General features: G+C 42.1%; 1 protein-coding gene across 5 annotated transcripts; it reads right to left on the bottom strand.

Moving 5' to 3' along the window:
- Positions 1-758: 758 nt before the first annotated feature.
- On the bottom strand, positions 759-24,727 carry TRAF3IP1 (TRAF3 interacting protein 1). 5 transcript variants are annotated; one of them, XM_035140295.2, is made up of 17 exons: positions 24,460-24,727; positions 22,554-22,622; positions 22,266-22,427; positions 21,035-21,151; positions 20,439-20,927; positions 19,085-19,162; positions 17,214-17,289; positions 15,725-15,826; positions 14,936-15,040; positions 14,293-14,313; positions 13,815-13,908; positions 10,889-10,972; positions 9,856-9,973; positions 8,910-8,946; positions 8,386-8,459; positions 5,333-5,556; positions 759-3,194 (listed from the first exon to the last, which is right to left on the bottom strand). In XM_035140295.2, the coding sequence occupies exons 1-17, from the start codon at positions 24,580-24,582 to the stop codon at positions 3,035-3,037; spliced, it is 2,133 nt and encodes a 710-aa protein (XP_034996186.2). In that variant the 5' UTR covers positions 24,583-24,727; the 3' UTR covers positions 759-3,034. The 5 variants fall into 5 exon arrangements, with proteins under 5 accessions (XP_034996186.2, XP_060138649.1, XP_034996176.2 ...); XM_060282666.1 differs by having other exon boundaries at positions 14,936-15,010; XM_035140285.2 differs by lacking the exon at positions 15,725-15,826.
- Between the last annotated feature and the right edge of the window lie 526 nt (positions 24,728-25,253).

Below are 25,253 nucleotides of genomic sequence, written 5' to 3'. Positions count from 1 at the left end.
AGTGTCACCTCATTCATTCTAGTGGTCAAACTGCTTCTGGTTTAAAATGGTAATTCCCCCTTCAGTTGTTAAAAACCTGCTGCGCCGATTGTGATGCGACATTACAGATCCTCCAGTGAGGGCTGTGCGGTGACCACCTCAAGTTTTTCCATAAATAGGAATAAATATATCACAGCTTTCCTCCAAGCTCAAAGTGGCACACATGGTTCTCCTCTTTCCGTTTTCTCCTGCAAGGTATATGGTAGGCTGAGAGACAATGACTGCTCCAGGTCACTTAAGGAACTTCACGGCTCAGCAGCGATTTGAACCCAGGCCTATCAGGTCTCAGTCCAACATTCTGACCACTACTCCACACTTGCCATGTGCGCTTGGTTGCAGCGCATGAGGTGCTCATGAGTTCATTGGGCTCGTAAATGTGTCCATGGGCCCAAATAGTTTGGCAATGCCTGGTTCGAGGTGTGAGCAATGTTGAGAAGACCTCACACCATTCACACAGTGAATGGACACCCCCCAAATGCTGCATGCGTCATTGTGAAGCCCCACACATTTATAAATGCAGGAAGCTGACTGGCCAGCATTCAGTTTAGATGGAGGAGTCCCCACAGAAGCTGGAGTCAGGGCCCTGCCCTCCAGGCCGGGTGGGAAAGACCTTGCAGCAGGGAGCAAGGGCCCCAACAGTTACCACGGACTGTTTATATAAACAGTCTTCTTTCTCATTTTATCGGCTTTCAAAAATAACTACAATCCAAACACCACTATTCATAGAAAAAATAGGTCATTTAATTATTATATATAAAAAGAAAATAAATTTATAATACAAATCATATTTTAGGCTGTACATTTTTACTCACATACAGAAAATGCTGGATTCTTCTAACACAAACAGTTTTAACCATATATACAGATCCACACACAAATGTGACGGGATTTTTTTCAATGCTGAATTCAGTCCTATTTACAATTACATGCAATTTGAAAAGACTGCAGCTGAAAAGTTCAGCACTTCTGCTGATGCTTTTTAAGACATTTCCCCCAAATTAACTTCTAATATCCCTTTCCAAATATGACAATCATACCATACACTAAGGCTCTGTAGTTACTTTGAAATATATGCAAAACCATTTGTTGTAGTAGTTTTGGGGTGGCTTCTTAATAAAGGCAGCGGGAACCAGTCAGTGAAAAACTCTACTAGTTAGCACACAACTCATATACACTCCTCAATAAGGGCTTAGACTGTTATCCTAAACTGTGTTATTTATTAGAAGTAAATGTCATTACTTCCAAATGTTTTGATCAGGGTGTCAGACTGATAAAGTGCACACAATTTATTAAATAGCTTGCTAAACTATTGCGACACAGCATTTTCCTCCAAGCGTCAAACATTTTTTAGGCTTCTCAGTCAATAAGCACAAGGTTTCAAACCATATCCCACATTACATTTCTCCTGTGCAACATCTAGCAAGCCATACTTAACCCATAAGAAATATAATTTTATGAGAAAATGGAGAGGTGGTAGATATGCAAATGAAGAGACCATGAAATTTCTCAAATCTAATCCACGGGGGGGGGGGGGGGGACTTAAATAATGGTGTAGCTTCAAAAGATTCAGATTATATGTAGTCTGTGTTTATATGACACAGGGACCTCAATAAGCAACAGTCCACAAGCACACACACCATGGTGTGTCCTTAGCCGCTTTTGCCAAGCATGACAAGCCTCAGGTGTCCTTCCAAGCTTGAAGTGGGATGGGAAATCACAACTAGAAACAGTTGTGCTGTTTCTAAGGCACTTTAAGCACTTGGCAAGTGCAATGCAAAGTGAACAAGTCCCAACCCTCTTCATGAATTTGAAGCTGAGAAATCATTACCACGAAGCAGCTGGGCTACACTTCAGAAAGACTCAAATGCTCCAGAAGATCTGCACAAACACTCTATCCCTTTCCTGAACTAAGAAACCAGGAGGAGGGATATGCTTATATGTGTTGTGCTTGCTTCCAAGGTGCTTGGGACACCCCAGAAGCAGAGCACAATAGCGGGGATTCTCTTGTCTCAACTGCTGGAGAAGAGCTGGGATTTGTTGCTTCAATGTGCCTTGAAGGAGCTCCTAGCACCCTGGAAATGCAATGCAACAGGTAAATTTCAGGCCTATTCCAGCCAGAGCTGCATTATTTTTGACTTTGCAATGAGAGGCACTTAAGAACATCTCCACAACTCTCAGACAGTACTCTGTTAGGCAAGGGATACGGTCCTAGAAGCCCCAAATATGGTTGATTACCAAGACCATCCAAGATTTATGGGGTCTCCCAGTGGAAGTATTGCAGGTACTCTTCAAAAGAAAATGGAACCCCCCCCCAAAAAAACACCCCTCCATGCAAAAATGCATACACCCCCTGCTCAAATTCTCTCAGAATGATTTAAAGTAAAAACATACATGACTGGCTATTTAGTTGGAGAAAAAGTACTTAACTATAAAATAAAGGCAAGTATAATTAAAGTGTTCAGATAAATCTATTTTGTTGTCTTTCTTATTTGTATGACTTAAGGAAATACAGATAAACCCAATTTGCTTCTTGATCTGCATGAATTTTTAAAATAATTCTTCTTAAAGGGTTTGCCAACATAAGGTCATATTTCAAGCTACTCCAACAGCAAACTCCCAAAATTTCATACAATATATTTATATATTGCTCAAAATGCCACACATATACTAGACATGAATGGTACAAAACCTGATCAGAGTATATTGATATTAAATAACCCAGGAAAGTGACCTCTGCTGACAATAGAAAACCTATCACAATATAGGTTAAATATAGTGAATGTTTTGCACTGACTGTTTTTTAAAGCTTTTTACAAACATTGGATAAATGGCAAATTTCACCTACACAATATAAATCTCCCGAGGCCATACACCATCACGTGAATAAGTTTATTTGAAACTGTATTTGCTGCTGTATGCCACAGTTTTCTTTCAACACAAAGATTTATTTCTTCTGTTTAGAAGAAAATCCATTCCAGCTCTCATGTTCCATTGTTCACCTCCTTGAGTTGATGTTATGAACCATCTTCTGAATTTTTTCATCATTCTTTAAAATGTTGGCCATTTTAGCACAAATCTTATCTTGTTCGTCTTTGATCAACTGATCCAGCTCTGCAAGTTCTACTTTCAATGGATCCACAACACTGTCTGTAATACTGTTGAGACAAAACAAGGAACTTACACAAAAATTATTCTGAAATCCATTATGGCTAGACAAACACATTTGAAACAAAGAGAGCACATATAAGGGGGGAAACTAAAAGTAGTACATACTATACATACATACTCTAATGTTTGCCTATAGTGCGTAGGGGAAGAGGAAGTCAAGCCAGAGGTTGGAATGAGCTCTGAGAGTTCTACACTCAAATCCCAGTCCAAAGGGGGGGGGACCCCAAGTGCTTTTATGCAAGCATCTTACTCTGTTTACTATTCTGTAAAATAAGAACAGTTGGGACCTGCCTGACAAAGTTGATATGAGCAGGAATGATAGCTATCTTAAGCCTTATCTTACACCTCATCCTAGCAGACACTAATCTGCGTTTTTATACAACTTAGCAGGGGTGAAAAACAGCTGCATAACTTTCTTTGCACTATCCACCTGTCATTAATACCTATCCACCTGCGAAAAGGGTGGGGTGGGGAGGTAGTACTGGGGGCTTTAATACTCTTGCTATGAATATCATTTGGATGTCACAATCTCTAATTAAAGGACTGTCCTACAGATAAAACGTGATTATCCACATATGCTAACACCCTGAATTCCTTTGAAGGACTGGGTATTCCCAAGGAATGTGGAGTCAAGGACCCCCATCTTGGAGATATTCAGATCACCTCAGACTCTAAGACTGCTTTGGATAGCAAATAGTCCAAGGTGATAACTGTCTCTGAGGCTATGGAATTGTTTCGTAGTCTCAGGAGGGCTTTGTTGGTCAGAGTTTTGTAAGAATGCAATAAAGGGAACATGGTAGGCAGAGGTGGGAGGCAGAGAAAGAGAGGTATAGTTTGGTGACTGACAGAGCTACCTTTCCTCTGTTATATTTGGGTAGTTCTCTAGCTACAAATGCTAGATTAGGGAGATTGGTAAGCAAGTCCTGACAGGTTTCTGCTCACCCACCTATGCCTAGTGCTAACCCACTTACTGGAATTTATTTATATATAAAGTTTCCAGCCCATCTTTCAGCAGTAATCTTCTGTTTGGACAACTGCAATGCATTGTTCATAGCGTTGGCAACAAAAACAGCTTAGAAACTCTAGCTAGTGGAGAATGTGGTGATAAGATTGCTAACTGGGACAACTGTTTTGAGTATATTACATCAATTCTTTCCTTCCTCCAGTGACTTTCAATTTATTTCCTGCCCCACATCACTTGGGCCCCCAGCATCTAATGGAACACCTTTTCTCATGTGAACCTACCCAAGCTCCAAGAGGATCTATAGAGGCCCTCCTTTGAATGTCATCTCATACTAAAGCAAGGAAGGTGGCAAATATAGGACCTTCTTGGTGGCGGCCCCTTCCCTGTATTTGGAAACCTCTCCTTAAAGAGATTTGCCTAACACCTATTTTAATGTCTTTTCAGCACCAGGCAGTGGCCTTCTTATGCTCCCAGGCCTGTTAACAATATAATGTTATTTCAACATCTCCAATTTTAGTTTCTAATCTGCTGGAAATTAGTTTTAGGGCTTTTCGTTTTTATATGATTGTGCCAGAGCAGATAACTTGTCCTTTATTGTTGATTGGGTGCAATCACCCAATTCTGAATTGTTTGCATCTTGTATGTTCCAACGTTTATATTGTATGTTACTTAGAGGATCACTGCGTGAGATGACTTGATAAATATGTATAATCAAAGAAATGTCCTCTTCATGTACAGTGCTGCTGTACTCCTTAAACCTCCCTGCCCAACCTCCTTGGAGCTAGAGCTTGGCTGACTGCTCAACTGGGTGCCAGTCAACACATAAGTGGTGGAAAGCATTGTGTTAGGCTGCTGAGTGGTTGCTCACTTGCCTTTAGCTTAATACAGTGGCATGACCCCAGAGGCAACAGCACCTGCGCATTTGCTTCTACTACCATGACAATATACTTAGCTCACACCATTTAAGTTTGTGGGATTGTTCTAACTCCACCCATAATATTTTACTGCAGTAAAAGCCTTCACTGCTGGGATACACCTTTCTTGCCCCACCTTCTCCCTCAGCTTGGCTCTCCCAGACCTGACTAGCATCACAAAACTCCATACATGTTGTTTTGGATTAACCAATTGCACAGCCACCGTGCAAATTCTCAATATTCTCACCTTTGTTCTTTCTGTAGGGCCTCTTCAAGTTGTTTATTTTCATTCTGCCACATCTGGAGTTCATTCTTCATGGCATCCACATCTTCCTGAATATAGTCCATGATTTTTCCAAGGGGGAGAGCGCTCCGACAAAGGGCCTGAATGGATCCACGGAACTTCTCTATTTCCTTTGCCACTAGATCTTTCTCTTTTTTCCTTGCTGCTTCTGATAAAAGTGGTTTTTCCTAATTGTTAAAAAAAAATACAAATAGAATGAAGGGAAGGAGCGAGATAGTCATTTAAGGGGTGAATTAAATATATGGGATAGATTTGAAAACCAAAAGATAAAAATAGAAAATGGGTGTGTTCTGACACATATCAATGAAACCAATACTAATCAATAATTAAAGATTGCTCACCTTAGCCCAATTCTGCCATTGGAAAATAGTGCAATGGTTAAGAATGATCTCAAAGATAGCACACCTTCTGTTAAAGCAGAGAGATGCAAAAGCACACAGCCAAAAATACATTTTTTGCATTACTGTCTGCCCATTATTATCCAAGGCCGATTTAAGATTCTGGTTCTGACTTGTTTGGCTTAGGATTTAATGTCCACTGCCTCTCTTACTATATGACTAAACTCCTTACATGCAATCTCCACCAACTAAGTTCTCCAAGCAGAGAACTTCCTGCTCCGGACATGACAAAGCTGTCAGAGGGGTGCAACAGGTTTGTCCTCAGTAGCACTAGCTACTACTATCACTACAGGAATTCATTATGATCTGCTAGGACCATATATCACCGGTCCCAAAGGATCTACACTGGCTCCCAGTATGTTTCTGAGTGCAATTCAAAATGCTGGTACCAACCTTTAAAGCACTGAACAGCTTTGGCCCTGCATACCTGAAGGAGCGTCTCCACTCCCATCATTCAGCCCAGACACTGAGGGCCTTCTGGCGGTTCCATGCAAGAAGTGAGGTTACAGGGAACCAGGTAGAGGGCCTTCCTGTGAAATGCCCTCCCACCAGCTGTTAAGAAAATTAACATCTATCTGACTTTTAGAAGACATCTGAAGGCAACCCTGTACAGGGAAGCTTTTAAGGATTGAGTTTTTTTGCATCTGAATATTTTGTTGGAAGCCACCCAGTGGCTGCGGCAACCCAGTCAGATGGATGGCATATAGATATAATAATAATAATAATAATAATAATAATAATAATAGATTCTTATGCCATTCTTTCTTCAAGGAGTTAAAAAACTGCTCTCCTCTCATCCATCCATTTTATTCCCACAGCATTCCTGTGAGGTACATCAGTCTGAGAAACAGTGGTTGGCATATAGGCACCCAGTTAGCTTCACAGCAGAGAGGGATTTAAAAGCTTTGGTTTCCCCAGGTCAAAGTCCAACACTCTACCCACCCCAGCACACAGGGAGATTCAGTGATGCAACAATGAAATATAGTCGTACCTTGGTTGTCGAACGGCATCCGTTCCGGAAGTCCGTTCAACTTCCAAAAACGGTCAACAACCAAGGTGCGGCTTCCGATTGGCTGAAGGAGCTTCCCTGCACTCAATCAGAAGCTGTGTTTGACGTTTGGCTTCCAAAGAACGTTCGCAAACCGGAATATTCACTTCCGGGTTTGCGGCGTTTGGGAGCCAAAACGTTTGAGTCGCAAGGCGTTTGGGATCCAAGGTACAACTGTACTTATTTACACATTTCAACAAATAATAAAGATATAATGAATGTGGGTAAAAAGTAACAGATTGTGGGCCATAAGTACAATGCAGCCTACAGCAGAAGGTATAAGTCAACAGACAGGATGCACATGCAGTGAACAGGGAGCTGTGCTCTTGAGGCTAGTTCTCTTGGACCTGCCTGAGGAAAGGATTGTGTGAAAAAGAACCATGATTGGTTCTCTCCCTCTATGACCTGCTGTGTTTGGGACCTTCCTTTTGGGTTAGGATGGATTCATTTGGGTCAATATGAAGGTTTGTAACTTGAGGCCAAGGACGCTGGTGGCGCTGTGGTCTAAACCACAGAGCCTAAGGCTTGCCGATCAGAAGGGTGGCGGTTCGAATCCCTGTGACGGGGTGAGCTCCCGTTGCTTGGTCCCAGCTCCTGCCAACCTAGCAGTTTGAAAGCATGTCGAAGTGCAAGTAGATAAATAGGTACCACTCCGGCGGGAAGGTAAACAGTGTTTCTGTGCGCTTCTCTGGTTTGCCAGAAGCAGCTTAGTCATGCTGGCCACATGACCCGGAAGTTGTCTGCGGACAAACGCCGGCTCCCTCGGCCAGTAAAGCGAGATGAGCACTGCAACCCCGGAGTCGTCCGCAACTGGACTTAATGGTCAGGGGTCCCTTTACCTTTAACTTGAGGCCACAGCATGCTTGGCAGCACAGCTATACATAACCAAAACTCAACAAAGAATATTGAAGTCACTTTGTCATGTGATGACAGCAATGGTTGTTTGGCTATCAAACAGTAGCAACCAACAGGCGCTGCTGATCAGGTTTCTCAATGCTGCACATTGCTGCCAGTTACCAGGAGGGAGGGACAAGGCGGTAGGGAGCTTAGCAGTGGCACAGCAGCAGAGCCAATCTGACACCCCTCCTGCTGTGCCAAGCTCTCTATGGCCTTGTCTCTCCCCTTCCCAGCAACACACAGCATTGTGCAATGCTGGGAAAAGAGATCAGCAGTGCAGCCACAGCCCAACACCGCTGGTGTGGTGTCTTATGATTTTCTTATCACAGGCTCAACAAGTTTGTTGTTAGGAAGCGCAGGATAATGGGCCGATTCTTCCAGGAGCATAGCAGATGCACACATGACCAGTGCTAGAGGTTTGCTGGAGTGATGAGGGAAGTAAAGTGCTCCTGGTGTTATTGAACCAGGCAGCCTTTAACATATGTGCTTCATAAAACGTGATGGCGTCTGCTAGGTGTTTTTTATTTTATTTGACCTTAGTTTTACTTTGTAGGATACAGAGCAATGCAACAATGAAAAAGAGGTTAGAATGAAAACACTGAAGAATAAGCAACTAAGAACTCTCAATTATTTAAGGTTTATTACATGATTACCTTCTCAGCAGATTTTGGCAACTGTGACAATTCATAATCTTTCTTTGTTTCCAGTATTTTTTTGACAAGCCCACCTGTTGAAGAAGAAAAAATAGTTATTAACTGCAAAAGTGCTTATAGTGGCTCAGTTTTGGTTCATACATCCAACTAGTTTCTTCTGTATAGCACATTGAAATGCAACATTCTTTCTGAAACTCATAGAATGTACTTACAGCCACTAAGGTATAATAAAAGTTAGCAAGAGAAGGTATCATATTTTTAATTGGATTACAATCCAAGACCTGACAAGTGTCAAAATCATTGTACTTGTGCCCTGTTTCATTAAGAACACGGAACAAAAAGGACAGGAAGGGATTTTGAAGTTATCTCAGGTCAAAGCAAATAGTTGACAAGAAAGCATGAATTGGACTGCATACGCATTGAATCTTGAAAGGAGAACAAGGATATAGGAAGTGACAAGTTTTGAGGGACATAATCACAAACAACCAAGAAAAGAAAAGCCTTAAGGAAATAAAAACACTTGCCATGCTTCTCATCTTCTTCCAACTCTACTGTTGCCTCCTGAACAATAGAAATTAAAGGGAAATAGACAAGTAAGGAGACAATAATACTTGAGAGCTGACCATTCATTTTCTCTCTGCTCTAAGAATAGCGACTGCCTCCCTGCCACCTTACCACCAAAAAAACACCCACTGATCTGCCAACTTGAGAACTGAATTTTACAATTCTATCATTCATCCCTGTAAAATAAAAAGGGAGCTCAATTGTACAACTTGGAGCATGGACCAATCAAGATGACATGTGGTTTGACTATCAATGGAATTTGCGCCAGATCCTCGTATGTAATATAAAATACAGAGGGGGAGGGGTTCCACAGCAGCCATTCAAAGTAATCAGGGGCACCTCATACTTTGGCAAAATTATGAAATGGAAGCAAGGGCTTTAGGCTTCTAGGCTGCCTGTAACTGTTAATTCATTGTTACTCTCCTTAATAATACACTATGACAACACAAACTTCCTCCTATCCTAGGCTAATGGGACCGTGTCCAGAGAAGCGGACACGGAGCAATGGATTCAAACTACAAGAAAGAAGCTTCCACCTAAACATTAGGAAGAACTTCCTGACAGTAAGAGCTGTTCGACAGTGGAATTTGCTGCCAAGAAGTGTGGTGGAGTCTCCTTCTTTGGAGGTCTTTAAGCGGAGGCTTGACAGCCATCTGCCAGGAATGCTTTGATGGTGTTTCCTGCTTGGCAGGGGGTTGGACTGGATGGCCCTTGTGGTCTCTTCCAACTCTATGATTCTATGACTGGAGGGTGCTTCCAGCTTAGACTCACTTCCATTCATCATGCTTCAATATCAAGCATAAAGCATACCACTGGAGCTCTATTCAGAAAGAGACAAGAGGCAGCAGTAGACAACACAAAGTTAATGCTTGGTTCACATTTGTGTGAGAAAATGTATTCACTGACCATTGCCATTTCTGCCATTTCAGGCAGATGCAGTGCTGCCTCCACAACAAACTGATCGTCGTCGTCTTCCTCCTCTTTGTCTATAATGACATTTGTCACTATTTTGGCACTGCCATTTCTAAAAGAAAGGAAGAACAGGATTATACTTCAGGCATGGTGTTACAACTGATCATTCAAGGCAGAAAATACTATAGAATTCTTTCTTTTAAAGACAATGTGTATTCAGTCCTGTCTTAAGATAAAAAGGTTTTGGGAATTTTCAAGCTATTTACCCCCATAAAAATGGAAAGTTGGGTGAGGGGTGGAACTGAAATGTACACAACGCTTATTTTCTTATCAAATCTAATTTATTTGAGTTGGATCCACACCGAAAACTATGGGACCAGTAGGTAACGATTAACTTAAGTCTCATTTATTCTAATGTGACTAAAGTGTAACTCAAATCTGGATCCAACCTGTACCTGCTGTAAGAACACAAGATGTACAGTATTATTTTTAACTTACCAGATCAGAAATTTGTACAGTTTAGTATTACATTTTTTTTAAAGTTCCACTGATTTATGAGCAGAGCAGTCGTGTGTGGGTGTAAAAGAATCTGAGGCACAAGAACTGCAAAACCCAAAGCCCTGCTCATCTGATGCTAGTCAGGGCAGAAAGCTGGGGAAGGTAGGGGACACACAGAGAAAAGTCTACATTATCTTACGGCCACTTCCCCAAAAATCCGGAAAAATATGAAAATGAAAACCATTGACAAAATTGTAAACAAAAGAAAGGTTTTCTTCTCTGAGCTTAGAAATACTTATGTTTCTCAGCATTCTAATGTAGAAACAGGAGAGACTCAAGAGTATGCCATCACCATAGATGCTGTAGGATTGCAGTCTAATTTGCTGTAACTATCACATTTCGTCAACCTTTTGAGGAATAACTGCATTTACAAATATACTACAAAGTTTAACACACACTTGACTTCACATTTGATAATAAAACAAACTATAGAACAATCTGACAACAGAAATATAAAATATTTCCTGACCTCTCAGGTGCTAAAACCTCTGTACTTTCTTGGCGTTTTATCCGGGGTGGAGCTGGTCTTGCACTGCTGGGTCGTGGAAGTCTTCTGTAAAGTGAGGTAAAGAGCATTTCCTTTCTTAACACAAATTAGTGTGTGAAACCACTCATTTTGAGCAATCTGCAAAATTCTTATCAAGCCCTGGCGTGCCTTCATTAATAAAGAATATACAATACAATTAAAGAATCCTTCAATTCTTAATTCACTGTATTCTAATCAGAATACAGTGAATTAAGAGCTGGAGGAGACTCTTGAGAGTCCCATGGACTGCTAGAAGATCAAACCTATCCATTCTTAAGGAAATCTGCCCTGAGTGCTCCCTGGAAGGACAGATCGTGAAGCTGAGGCTCCAATACTTTGGCCACCTCATGAGAAGAGAAGAATCCTTGGAAAAGACCCTGATGTTGGGAAAGATTGAGGGCACTAGGAGAAGGGGACGACAGAGGATGAGATGGTTGGACAGTGTTCTTAAAGCTACAAACATGAGTCTGACCAAACTGTGGGAGGCAGTGGAAGACAGGAGTGCCTGGCGTGCTCTGGTCCATGGGGTCAGGAAGAGTCGGACACGACTAAACGACTAAACAACAACAACAACAACAACAAAAATTCTAATCAGAACACAAGGAGATTCAAAGCCATACCCCTTCCCCCCAAAATCCAGCCAAAGTATAGTACATTAAAGTCCCCTGATTTCAATGCCAAACAATAAAACACATACTTCACTTCCACTGAAATCAACGGAACTGAAATATACTGTATTTTCCTGCGTATAAGACTCCTTTTTAACCCAGGAAAATCTTCTCAAAAGTCGGGGGTCGTCTTATACGCCGGGTCGTCTTATACGCAGCTGCAGAAGCGATTTGTGGCACTACGGACATTTTGGAAATGGGCAGCGCGGCACTGGAAATCGCTTCTGTGCATGTCCAGATGCGATTTTTGGCTTCCAGACATGCGCAGAAGCGATTTCTGGTGCTGCAGACATTTTGGATATGGGCAGCGCAGGCATGTCCGGCCCACGGACAATCGTAGGAAGCGGGGTAGTCTTATACGATGAGTATATCCCAAACGCTATATTTTAGCTGGAAAAGTTGGGGGTCGTCTTATACGCCCCCGTCGTCTTATACGCTGGAAAATACGGTATTTCATTTTGATTGAAGAATGCTGATTGGATGTACAATGCTGTACATAAATGACTGAAGGGATATAACAAATTAACCCGAGGCTGATCTTTTCCTGCTGAATGCAACTTGCATAATTTAATAAGCTTAATATTAATAATGCAAATCAACATTTTCCCCAAGTAGTAGTGATGGCCATGAAATTGGACGGCTTCTAAAGAGGATGAAACAAACATAGGGAGGATAAAGCAATCAATGGAGAAACCAATGGCTACAAGACCCAATGGGTATATTCTATGCCCACGTGCAGAGAAGGAATAGTAAGCGTCTGAATGCCAGTTGCTGGGTGGGAATCACAAGTAGGGAGACTGCCCTTGTGCCCTTTCAGGCTTTTACAGGCATCTGGCTGGCTCCTTTGAGAACAGGGTGCTGTAACCAGATAGATCATTGGGCTTATCCAGGAGGCTCTTCTTTCACTTAATAGGAAAGTTTGTTTCAGTTTGAGTATCCAAAATCAGATTCCTCGTAAAAACTGTTTTTTCCATAGCTCTGATAATGCACTGCTTTAGATGCAGCCTCTCCCATTCATTACAACAAAGGACGCCATGCCAGAAGGGACTGCTATATTGGGGGAGATGACTTTTTAAATTGGGTTACATCTAAAGAGATTAGAGGTCAAATGTTTCTAATCTGAAATTTATGTATTACAGTTAATTTTACTCTTCGATGTTTCTATTCAGGCATAGCAACACATATTAGAAAAAGTGCCACAAACTTTAAAGATAAAACAGTAGAAAACAACAAACTTAGGAGCATGTCGTATTTCAGCAACATTGTGGTCCAGTGAGGTGTCACACTGATTCCTTGAAAACCATCGTTTAGGAGTTTTGGAGACACACATTCCCACTCCAGAGCAAATTTCCATTGTTGTGTGCTATTGGTCCTATTGACACTAACCACAGTTTACTCCTAAATTGGTTTTCTTGTAACTACTATCTAAAATTCAGAAAAATTCAAACCATGGGTTCAAATAGTGGTTTATGATTAACAACAACCAAGGTTAGCAAAGCTAAAGGGCTCTTGGGGTCCCTTCCAACTCTACAATTCTATTATTCTCAAGCTAGCATTTGTGCACTTGCAATTCTAAACCATGTTTAATGCCAACAAGGGCAGGGGGGGAATTATTCTGGGGAAGGGAGGGAAAGGAAGCCGGGAACCCTTAGCTGCCTCCTAATTAGCAAATCACAGTTTACTGAGTAATATTACAGTTTGATCAGAGCTTTTACAATTTCATAGGATTTGATGAATTCTCTGATTATGGTCAATTTACTATCTAACTAGTTCAAAAGCACGTCAAAGTGCAAGTAGATAAATAGGTACCGCTACAGCGGGAAGGTAAACAGTGTTTCCGTGCACTGCTCTGGTTCGCCAGAAGCGGCTTAGTCATGCTGGCCACATGACCTGGAAGCTGTACGCCCTCAGCCAGTAAAGCGAGATGAACGCCGCAACCCCAAAGTCGGTCACGACTGGACCTAATGGTCAGGGGTCCCTTTACCTTTACTTTACTATCTAATATGTCATGAAGCCATTGTCGGTTTAAATTCATGGGGTTATAATCCAAACTATAAGCAAGTTTACACACATCTGACTTAAATTAATGAATTAATAATGTTCAAATCTTTCTAACTGAAATAAGTAGCATTTAAGTGCATAACTTAAACTGGATTGTACCCCAATATTTTTTTCCAATAAAAGGGAAGATACAGACATACCTTTGGGTGACTTGAGAAGGAAGCTCATTAGTAATTTCGCTATTTTCAGAAACAACCATTTTTTCAGGGGCAGCAGTGTTCAAAACATCTCCTTCTATGAAACAAAACATTCTGTCATTTTGAAAACTGCATAAATACCAAATGCTGGTAACATATATAAATTCAATAAATAATAATAATTTCTTTTCTAATAGTGAAATAAGCAGAACTTCCCCTCCCAGCACACACAGAAGCCATTCTTATGCTGCAGAGATAAATTCAGTATTGCATATGAATCCAAGGCCAATTGGCAATCTATTTCTCCTTTACTGCTTATTTGACATTTATTGTATTCCAATTTAAAAACAAATTAACATTAGATTAATAGCCCTCTACCAATATGAAAAAAACTGTCTCTTTCCAAGTTCTACTTCACTATGGTTAAAATTCTCTTTAAAAAAAAAAAAGATTATGTGTTAAAATTCAGCAAAATTTTTACCTGCATCACTGGATGAGTCACCTGCAACATAAATACATACTGATTATTCCTCATGCTTAGAAGCAATTAAAAATTGGATTAGACACTCCACTGTTTGTATGCAGGACAGCAACACAAAACACTCTTCTTGATTACTGGATTGTTGCCGTACGTCTACTAGAAAGGTACAAGCTCACATTCTCTGAGGTCAGGGTGTACGATTTGGGGAGTGGAGCAGGAAAATGCAAACACGCATCAAACACAACATGTTTCCCTCATTTGTCCTGGGATCCCATATTTTCACCCTAGGGAAAAAACAGCAGATTTGCTCCAGGCAGCAAGCTATTAATTAGTAATAGCCCCCTTTGACCTCATCAGTTTCTATTTCTTCTTCAGAGAAAAAAACTATGTTGAAAAGAGTATTATTTACAACAAATATGGGAGGGGGATCAAAAATTCCAAATCTATTATGGTAATTATGTCTGGTAAGCTAATACTTTAACTATTATCAGTCTCTTCAAGTTACACCTTGGAAGGCGTTGACATGGAAAGGAATTTTTTAACAAGAGGTTAAAACATGAAGCTCTACGGTGCAAAGAAACAATGGCTCTGAAAAGACAACCTTCCAAAGAGAGCACAGAAAAGTGCCTACAGTTTTGCTTACCTCTCTGTTTTACTGCAATTTCTGGCTCAGTTTTTCCATGTAAAACAGTTGCCGGTTTTTCATCTGCAAGTGTAGCTGCAATGGTATTAGCTCCCATTAATATTCCTAGCATAAAAGTTTGTGGTAGAAAGCCATTAAGCAGGTTAAAGAAACAACGTGCTGTACTATATATTACTTCAGGTCATTGTTCAAGACAATACAAGCTTTCACCCTCTAAAAACTCTCCTAAACATGTTTGCCAAAAGTTATGGAAACCCAAAAACTACAGTTCCAGTTCCTAGGCTGATTGTTTGGGACAGAAGACCCTTCTCAATTCCCTCTCATCAGAGGCAGGAGAAGAAAGTTTATTGGGATATTCAGGAAAGGAGCTGGCAAATTTTCCATTTAGCAATCATGTCTCTGCTATGGAAGGCAGTAGCATTTGGGGAGTCCCCAATGATTTGCCACTTACAAGGTCAGTGAACTCCTGTCCTAAACGTATTAGCAATTCTTGCCATTAAAGAGTGGTAATAATACTTATCATGTAGCACTTATCATTCTATATTGAAGATAAGTGACTGAATCTGAATGGGACTCACCCAGTGAGATCTAATTAGACACATGGTTTGAAATAGGGACTTTTTGATTTGTAGCACAGTGTCTTAGTGAGTAAACTACATCAGCTCTCTTGGATTCAAAAGCACTTCATCAACACACTGTATGTTGATTTGATACGTGGTAAAACAAAAGTTGTAATTATAGCACTTATAACTATTTGACATCTAGTTAGTGCTCAAAGCCTTTTCTTACCTGGCTCTTGTTCTGTAATAACTGGCTCAATTTTCTGTTTTAACATGTTAGCTGTTCTTTCAATTGCACCACTAGATACACTTTTACTAGTTTCTTTTCGCCCTGACATGAGAGAATTCACAGAGAGATGTGTACTATATGCTATTAAGATCATTTAGACATGTTTAGACTTGGCAGAGTTAAGCAGACACTTCATCAAGATCTTCACCGCAATGTTACCTAGCCGATTTATCAAATAGCTGTGCTACTTCTTCAAACTATTTAACCTGTACACTGACAGATATCTCCTGCTACAACATCAGCAGCAAGTACATCCTATAACCTTAGAAACACTAAAATATGCAGAGACCTGATAAAAACATGGGGAGAAACCATCGTTTCCTGCTATGTGAATGAGCAGGCATCCTTCTCTTTCACATACCAGGATTTTTTTTTGCAAATTTCCACTTCTTACTTTAAAGTACACGTCCCTGTGATGCAAGACCTTTTCTGTTCCCTTGCAGTTAAGAACCTTGATCTTCCAGGATCATAAATCACATGGCAAGCCTCCCTTGTAGCAGTTCCTTGCTGTGGAAGTTACAGCTGAACTCAAGAGCAGCTGACAAGAGCAGCATAAGGACTGGGATGGGGCTAAAAGCAAGGCCTTGCATCTCCTTTGCACTCATGTTGTCCATTCAACTCACACAGGTGTGAAAATGAAATTGTACACAGGCTGCTTAAGTAGTGTGGGCCATGGCTGCAAGTTCTGTGAAGTTTATTGTTGTTGTGGATAATTAACTCCTCGTGATTATTGGACTGTTACATTTATGCAATTGTTCTAATTACATTACATACATGTTAACTGAACAACATGCAGTTTTGTGTTTTAAAATATGTGAGATCTCACACTCCTTTCTTATATGTTTAAGTACTTTACCTCATGGGGTCCTACTGACCCCAAATGACTTCTCTGTAGCCTACAGGTATTTTTTATTTTTATTTTTTTATAGTACTTTATAATTCCAGCTTTCACTGGGTACACTTGACCCCCAAACCAGACTGATACAGTTACAGTCGTACCTTGGAATTTTAACAGCTTAGCCGCCGAAAATTTTGGCTCCCAAACGATCGAAAACCAGAAGTGATTGTTACGGTTTTCAAACGTTCTTTTGGAAGCCAAATGTCCAGCGGGGCTTCCAATTGGCTGCAAGAGCTTCCTGCAGCCAATCAGAAGCCGTGCGTTGGAAATCAAACAGACTTCCAGAACAGATTTGTTCGACTTTCAAGGTACATCTATATTCATGTTACAAATAATTGTAGTTAGTTAAAAACTATAAGCAGAAGCTTCAAGCTCCTCTGGCACACAAAACAGAAACAGGGGGAAGCACTTGTTCATGTAGTGGGAAACCATGGCTTCCTTTGTGCCTTATGTGGACCGTAGATTATGAAGTGCTACAAATGTTCAGGAATTCTCAGGAAAGAATGAAACAAAAGGAGTTGTTTTGGCTACCTTCCCCAACAGGTTTGGCTCGTTGTCTTGGTCCCTTTGTTGAATGTTGCCTTGATAATCTTGCTGCGTTTTCACTCTTGAAAAGATATACAAAGCACGCAATTTAAAAAGGCACAAGTCACAATTTTTCAGTCTACTGAAGTTTTCCACACTTTCAGAGAAAGCAAGATTCACCACCAGTGCCTTTATCTTTTGTGGCAACCCACTTTGCTACTATTTGTGGGAGGAGGCAGGGTTGGGGCGTGTGGATTCCATAAATTCCCCTACCCCATTAATTTGAGCACTGGTGTAAACACTGTGGTCAGAGCAACTGCTCCTCCCTATCGGTAAGGAAGAAGGAGGTGATAAAGAGAGGGCATATTTTATATTTATACACACACACACACACACACTTTTCCATAAAGAAGAAGAAGATAAATAGGAGACGCTCCCAGGAGGAGTGATATAGCGGGAAAGGAGCACAAGGCATCTGTATTTGTGTTTTGGCAGCTACCGCTTGTTATTTGGCACTGAAATTTCCTCTCTTACATGACTATTAAAAGTTTTGTCTTTACCTCTGGTCACCTCAGTAAAAGTGTAAGTACAGTAATACCTCCGCGAATGTCCGCCTTGTCTAGCGTCCATTCCAGCAAATGTCCATGGCAAACCCGGAAGTACCAGAATGGGTTACTTCCGTGTTTGCTGCTCGCACATGCGCAGAAGCGCAAACCGCTCTGCACGTGTGCACAGACGCGGAGCTTTGCCCTGCATCCTTTTTGGCTAGCAGCCGGGGCACCGGAATGGATCCTGGCCGCAAAACAAGGTATGGCTGTATGGGAATTTTGCTAGAACCCATTTTCTACCCATCTCTTCAACTATGCACCAAACAATGAACTGGAGTTGAATTCCTTGTGACATTTCATCTGCACTACAAATTTCACTCAAGCCCAGAAGCCCATAAACTTGAGAGGAAGATGCATCACTCAATTATGGAATATGAAAAAACACTGGGAACATTTTTCAGAAGTAAAATGCTAATCTTTAACAAAAAAAAATGGAACAACCACCAGGTTTACTTAACCAATAACGCAATTCTAAAAAGGTTATGTTATGATTTCTTTGTAATACGTTTTTCTCTGACCACAGCATGAATCGTTAAAATCAGGACTACTAGAAATAGTCAGGAATAGTTAAACAAGCAGCCTTTTCCCTTGAGTGGATATCTCACCCCGTCAAGGGTTTCTGACTGTAAAGCATCTTCCTTAGGATTCATTCACATCCCAAACCAGCAGTAGCTATTGCAGGCATCCCCAAACTTGGCCCTCCAGATGTTTTGGGACTACAACTCCCATCATCCCTGACCACAGGTCCTGTTACTTAGGGATGATGGGAGTTGTAGTCCCAAAACATCTGGAGGGCCAGGTTTGGGGGTGCCTGAGCTATTGCATCAGGCTGAGGCAGAGGGGAGATGGGAAGCAGGACCCCTTCATTTACTCTGGCGAGAGACCAGTTTCTCTTCACTCTGTCTCTCACTGAACAGGTCCCATCTCAGCTGAACTGGTGCCTGAGTTTGGTCTTTTCCATCTTCTCCCTTTTTCCTTTGGTACTGTGTCATTTAGTTGCAAGTCTAAGAACAGGGATGGTCTTTTTTTACTGATCAGTAGTTTGCTCTGGGAGCCTTTTTGACTGAGGACTGGGGTATAAACACTGTATACAGATAAATAAAACACAAGGCTTGTTCATGCAATGTCAAACCAAGTATGTCAATAAATTAAAAAAAGTTTTTAATGGCTTTAATATTTTGAAATCACAAGCTGATTTTCACTTGTACTGAGAGTATAGAAATGAAACATTTGAACTGCTTTGCAAAATGCGTACACTTGATTACTTACTTCTTTATCTGGCTCAGCTTTATCTTTTACAGATCGTTCCAACAGTTTTTTAGCTACATTCTCCTCTGATCCTGTAAGCTACAGAAAAAATATTTATACTGAACTTTTGCAATGGTTAGCAGAATGAGCTGGTTTGCAAATCATGCTAAGCCAGGCATCCCCAAACTGCGGCCCTCCAGATGTTTTGGCCTACAACTCCCATGATCCCTAGCTAACAGGACCAGTGGTTGGGGAAGATGGGAATTGTAGTCCAAAACATCTGGAGGGCTGAAGTTTGGGGATGCCTGTGCTAAGCCAAATGAGAACATGAGGATTCTTAGACAGGAGACTGAGTGTGCTATACAGTGATGCCTCGCAAGACGAAATTAATTCGTTCCACGAGTCGCTTCGTCTTGCGATAATTTTGTCTTGCGAAGCGCGGTTTGCCGCGTCAAAAACAAAAAACCCACCAAAAAAATCGTCTTGCAAAGCACGGCCATAGAAAACTTCGCCTTGCGAGTCACCGAAAACATCGCAAAACGCTTTCATCTTGCGAGATTTCCGTTGCGCAAGGCATTCGTCTTGCGAGGTACCACTGTACTATGGTTTGGCTTTAGGGGAACCTTTTTTCAGTCTGAAGGTCACATTCTCCCATGAGCAACCTTTGGGGCTACATGCCACTGGTGGGTGGGGCCAGATGCAAAAGTGGGTGGAGCATCTAAGATGGGTTCAGGCCTGTTTCACACACTGCTTCACTGGACATAGGTATTAGGCTATTATTGTAAAAAGCACTTGGGAACACGGATTTCATTCCTCAAACACAGTTAACACATCTATTCCCATATACATTTTCCACACTTTTTCCACAATCAGGGTGGACGCCCTATTAACCAAGAGACTATATACCATAATACCCCCTTTATCAGTTCAGCAAGTGAAGCATGCCCCTTTTCCTGTGGTTTATTTCTGAAAATCCATCTCTAGCTTTTCTAATATGAAGGTAACCACGTTTTTCCTGAGGTCTGTCTTACAAGGGAGCCACACGTTCAGATTAGTGCTACAGACAAACTTGTATAAATAGATTTTGCGTTTTCAAAGAGAAAGCAGCCACTGCTTATTTTTTTCTCAGTAGCCTTTTGGTTTAACCAGCCACCCTCAACCCAGGTTACATTTGTATTCATTTGGTTTTCCCAGTGCGGGATTTTGATACCCACCCTATCCCCGAGGTATTCATAACAAGCAGGCCTTATACCACACAAAAGTCTCGTGTGCAAAACCGAAAGTAAAACGCAGAGAGATTGTTCAACAGATCTGCTAATTACAGATCTCATCAACTGCTACTTTATGCCTATTTAAAAAAATAAAAACCTTTTACCTTTTTATCTGCCTTGTCCTTTCCTTGTTCACGTGACTGCTCCGTCTCTTTCACTCGTTCCCTTCGTTTATCTTTTTCTCGATCTTTTCCCTTTTCTCTGATCTTCTCATGTTCCTTTTCCTTGGCCTTCTCTTTGTCTTTTTCTCTTAATCTGTCTTTTTCTCTTCCACCCTCATGTTGTTTCCTTTCTCTGTCCCTTTCTTTATCATGCTCCTCTTTTTCTTCTTCCCCATCTCCTTTTTCTTTGTCTCTGATTTTCTCTGACTCTCTTCCCTGTTTGCTTGACCTATTCTTAACGGTATTTCTCTCTCTTTCATTTTTCTCACCTTCTTTAAAATTGTCTTTATCAAGATTTTTGTGCCGGTTCTCATAATCCTTATGTTTGTCACTTTCTCTTTCTTTTCGCCTGCTCCCTTCCTCTTTTATCTCTTCTTTGGGTTTTTGGTCTTGAATTGAGTTTCGGTCTTTTATTTCTGAGTCACCTCTTCCCTATATAAAAAAATGTAAAAATATTAAATTGTAACAGTCTTCTCTCTAGCTGCTCAAGCAACAAGAATTATTTATACTCCCCTTAACCCAAAAGTTGTTCGCAGCACCTCTTTATGGGATCTTTGATCTTCTGTTCTGTTTTGGGTTTTAGAAGATGGTATCCCTCCTTTCATATCAGCTTTCTCCCCAGCAAGGACTCTTTGAACAGCTTCATCACTGGATAGCTACAAAGAGATAACACCTGTTAAACTGAGCATAATATTGGCAGTAGTCATTTCTATCCTATACACAATGCTGATTTCTTTCTATCTTAAAGGAAAAATATGTATACAATCTTAGTTATCATTCCTTTCAATTTTGAACAATTCCTTTTAGCGCAACAACCCTAATTATGCTTAATAAGGAGCAAGTTTCACTGAACTCAGTGCAGTTAGGTGGACATGTCCAGCTTCTAAGTTTTGCCAGTGGGGAGGCTCTTAAACCAAAGTCTAAACCTGTAGCCATTTACCTGGACGTAAACCCCATTAAGCACCAGGGCTGGGTGATACCTGGCTTTCAACACTGTGCTATATCAGCAGCTAAATGTATCTCGGCTGCTTCTTTCTCCCCACTTTAGAGGAAGAAGTAGCCAGAATACATTGCCCAGCCTTACCAAGCTCCAACATCGCACTGGCTCACACAAGCCGGAGAGGCATCAGGGTTTCGTTGAACTGCTCAACTTGGGGGTGGGGAGCCTCCTGCCCCCCAGCTAAGCTAGCCCGATACCGCGGCCGGCAGCTGGGCTGTGGAGGAAGGGACAGAGTGGGGGCAAGCATCAGGCCTGATTGAAGTGTGCAATACTGGCTGCAAACAGGGCAAGCAGGGGTTCGCAATACATTGCCTGATAGGAAATTCTTGCGATTTTAACTTTAAACCAGTTTCAGGCAATGGATCAATACCTATTAAGCACAAGAGACTTCCTTTTGAGTAGAAGTGCATACCATTGTACTGTAAGTTAACTATACAGTGAAATCTTAATGAGTGCCTGATCTTCCGTAACAGGAGACTTGCTATGAGACCTGTTACTAGCCAACTCTTGTATACAAATGCCTGGTTGCTATGTATCTACAGTACTGCAAAGGGCACTGGGAGGATAAACTTCAAGATGGAAGCACTGAGCTGCTGGTGGTGGTGGTGAGAGAGGTATGTAGCCTTTCCACGGCAACTGCCCCCCAAGGTGCCTTTCCCTTGTGACTCCCCAACCTCGCTTTCCCCCCAGCTCAAGTTCGGTATGGTGCTCGCATGGAAACTTTGTGTAAGATTTAAGTCCACGGATAAAGCTCCGTGCCGAGATCCTACCTTATTAAGACAGCATTTGGCAATTGCCTGGAGTAGTTCATTGGTTCTTTCGGGTTCATGCCCAGCAACAATACGTGCAGGCTTCACTGCCAAAGGTTCCCCCGTCACCATGATGACAACATCAATTGCTTTCTGAAGGAAGCCGATTTTTGCATCTTTATCCTGATAGGGCAATAAATTGTCCAGATTTCAGCATAAACGGTGATCTTCCTGGCATATAATCAGATTAGTGTGCATGTGTATAATACTCTCATTTTAAAAGTTTAAACAATTAAAGGCTTTGCATACCTTAACATTATCAGATTTCATCTCTGCTTCTGTGTACAGTCCTTTCATGAAACCAGTTGATCTAATTACCTTTATAAAAGAAAAGAATGTGTTTTGTTTCTGGATTTGGCAGGCAGCCTGATTTATGATGTCTAATTTTCTATAGGGATTCTAATGTTTACAGATTTTATGACTTTTCAATGACACTTCACATATATTAGAATTCTATCGGGAGTGGGGGGTTGTGCCAAAGCATACACAATTGTTAGAGTACAGATAATGGTAGAGATAATCATGACTGCCTCTGGAGAAATTCCGCTCTCTATGGTATCCTTACATTTTGTTTATAACAAAACAACTCTTCAGTTACAACTGTTATCTGCACAGAGATTAAGCATTATTTTAGCAACTAATATTATAAGTACAGTACATGGATAAGTACTAATATTATAAGTACAGTACATCTGTGCAGGTGGGATGGGTAGGTGAAAGGAACTTGGATTCTCGTGAGACTCTGGATGGGCTTGAAAATTCTCAGTATACCTTTTTCAGTTCAGATAATATTATGATAGATAACTTCCAAAACAATGAGGAACTTTTCAGTGCTAATTAGTTTTGAAGACAGTTCTCCTCATTACCATTTCAAATGCAACTTGCAGTTAAGGCACTGACATAGTAAATCAGATGAGTAAAACAAAAGCATGAGTGGACTCTTTCACTTTCAGTAAATGCTTAAAACTACTTAGATGCCTTTCTGAAGATCTTCAGTATGGGAACAAGCCAAAGTGAAGAATTTAACATCTAATTTATTTTGCGGAGAAAATTATGATACAACGAATCTGGTAGTTTTTTCAGTGTTAAAAGACTACCTGCAATGAAAGGATAGCAGGGTGGATGCCATTCTTTCATCACTTTCAATGCCCCTAGGGGCTCTCCCCTATCTCCTTCCATACTGGCCTAGGCAACAGTTCCCTTTAACTGCAACCTGACCTCCAAAAAATCATAGGTAAAACTATTTCATGGCATGTGGAAATCAAAAGAACAGCATTCCACCTACTATGCTGGCCTGCTTATGTATAAGACCTGGGATAACCCTGGCTGCTACTATCAGATTTTTATTTTTACATACAACCAAAACGACTGAAAGGATGGCTTCATATACCTGTGTACATGGGAAGGCTTTTCAACCTGGTGATTGTTGATTTTCAAAAAAGATCAAAGGCTATACAATTTTGAGGTTTTATAATACTACGCCTCTTTTTATTGGCTTGGAACCTGTAAGTCTGCTAAAAGGGGTAGCTGCACAGAAACTAGGCAGGGAGTGGGCGACCTTGCTGAATTCAACAACTGGGAATGGTGCAGGGGGGCGGGGAGCACGCGGCTGGGGGATAGCGAAGTGATGGGCACCCCTACTTCTGAGGGACTTGGGAGTAGTTCACCTAGGAAGCTGCTTTACCCTGCATGTGCTCACAGAGACCCCCTCCCCTGCTGCAGGCGCCGCACAGATACCCGGCCGGCCGGCGGTGTGGCAGAGCCTGCCCTCTGGAACTCCCTGCCTCTTGAGATCAAGGGGGCGCCTTTGCCGCGCTCTTTCTGCCGCCTGCCAATAACATTCTCGCCTAGACAAGGCCGCGGAGGCGAATTCTTATTATCTGTTTCATTCTATTAACCTTCGAGAATTTTTCTTTTGTAAACCGCTTTGAAGTGGTGCTTAAGAAAAAGAAATCAAGCGGCGTAGAGCATTTCAAGAAACAGAAAAATAAAACAAACAAGCAGATAAAATTACACTCAGGCGGGGGGGAGGGGAATCCACATCCATTCCTTCCCCGCTTGTTGCCTGGCAACTGGGGAGCGCAAGCCGCGCTGTGTGTGATTTCGGCGGGTCCCCCCCCGTTCTGTGCCCCCCCCTTCTAAAGCCCAGGCTGACCTCCCCGATCACGTCGTGCAGGTATCGGAAGGGGGGCTTGCTGAGAAGGCGCTCCGTGAGGGGCGGCTTCCGGATCACTCGCCCCAGCAGCTCCTGCGTGCGACGGACCATGGAGCCCTGCATGGCCGCTGCCCCCGCCAGGCCACGAGAGGCGCGGAGCGGAGGAGGCCCCGGCAGGCACCCGGCACACCCCGCGCTCGCTACGCGGGGCGCGCGCCCTCCAGCCTCGCCTCGCCGTTGCTACCCAACTCCGCGGCCCTAGCAACAGTAGGCCGCTCCTGGGCGGGGCCTGCTTGCCCCGCCCCTCCGTATCCGGCGCTCTGCATCCGCCTCTCCGGCGCCCTTATTGGGCGACGCGGGAAGGTGACGTCCGGAGGCCCCGGGAGCCCGGCCGGAAGTTCTCCGGCCGGAAAGCGGCGGAATCTTTGTGCCGCCGGACCGCTTCCCCCGCTATGGAAAGGGCATACTCTGCTTATTCTTAATATTCTTAATATGCATGCATTTTAGGAGGACATGCCTTGTAAAAATAGTAGTTTGGGGGTCGTGGGCAACTTACACCCCCAGGAGAAACGCCTCAATGACTTCCACATGTGCTGCATCAGGAATTGGGGGGGCATCACGTGGTAGGACAGAATATCAAATATGTGCTCTCCCAAGCCCACATTCCCAGCATGTTCACACTCCTGTCTCAGTGACATCTACACTGGCTTGGTCATGACCACAACATGGAAGATGGCAGGATCCCCAAGGATGTGCTGTTTGGGGAGCTGGCTTCAGGTACCAGACCCGTTGGC

The sequence above is a fragment of the Zootoca vivipara genome, chromosome 1 (genome assembly GCF_963506605.1).
Source record: "Zootoca vivipara chromosome 1, rZooViv1.1, whole genome shotgun sequence".
Taxonomy (NCBI): domain Eukaryota; kingdom Metazoa; phylum Chordata; class Lepidosauria; order Squamata; family Lacertidae; genus Zootoca; species Zootoca vivipara.
Note: the sequence above shows the minus strand (reverse complement) of the source record. Positions and strands in the feature narration are given on the sequence as shown.

Bases quoted from the DNA above. Each gene is read 5' to 3' on its own strand.
- TRAF3IP1 (XM_035140295.2), bottom strand. From the start codon at position 24,582: ATGCAGGGCTCCATGGTCCGTCGCACGCAGGAGCTGCTGGGGCGAGTG. The intron at 22,623-24,459 runs GTCAGCCTGGGC...TCTTTTATAAAG, and splicing joins TGCACGACGTGATCGGGGAG to GTAATTAGATCAACTGGTTT. The intron at 5,557-8,385 runs GTAATCATGTAA...TTTAACAATTAG, and splicing joins TGCCAAAATCTGCTGAGAAG to GAAAAACCACTTTTATCAGA.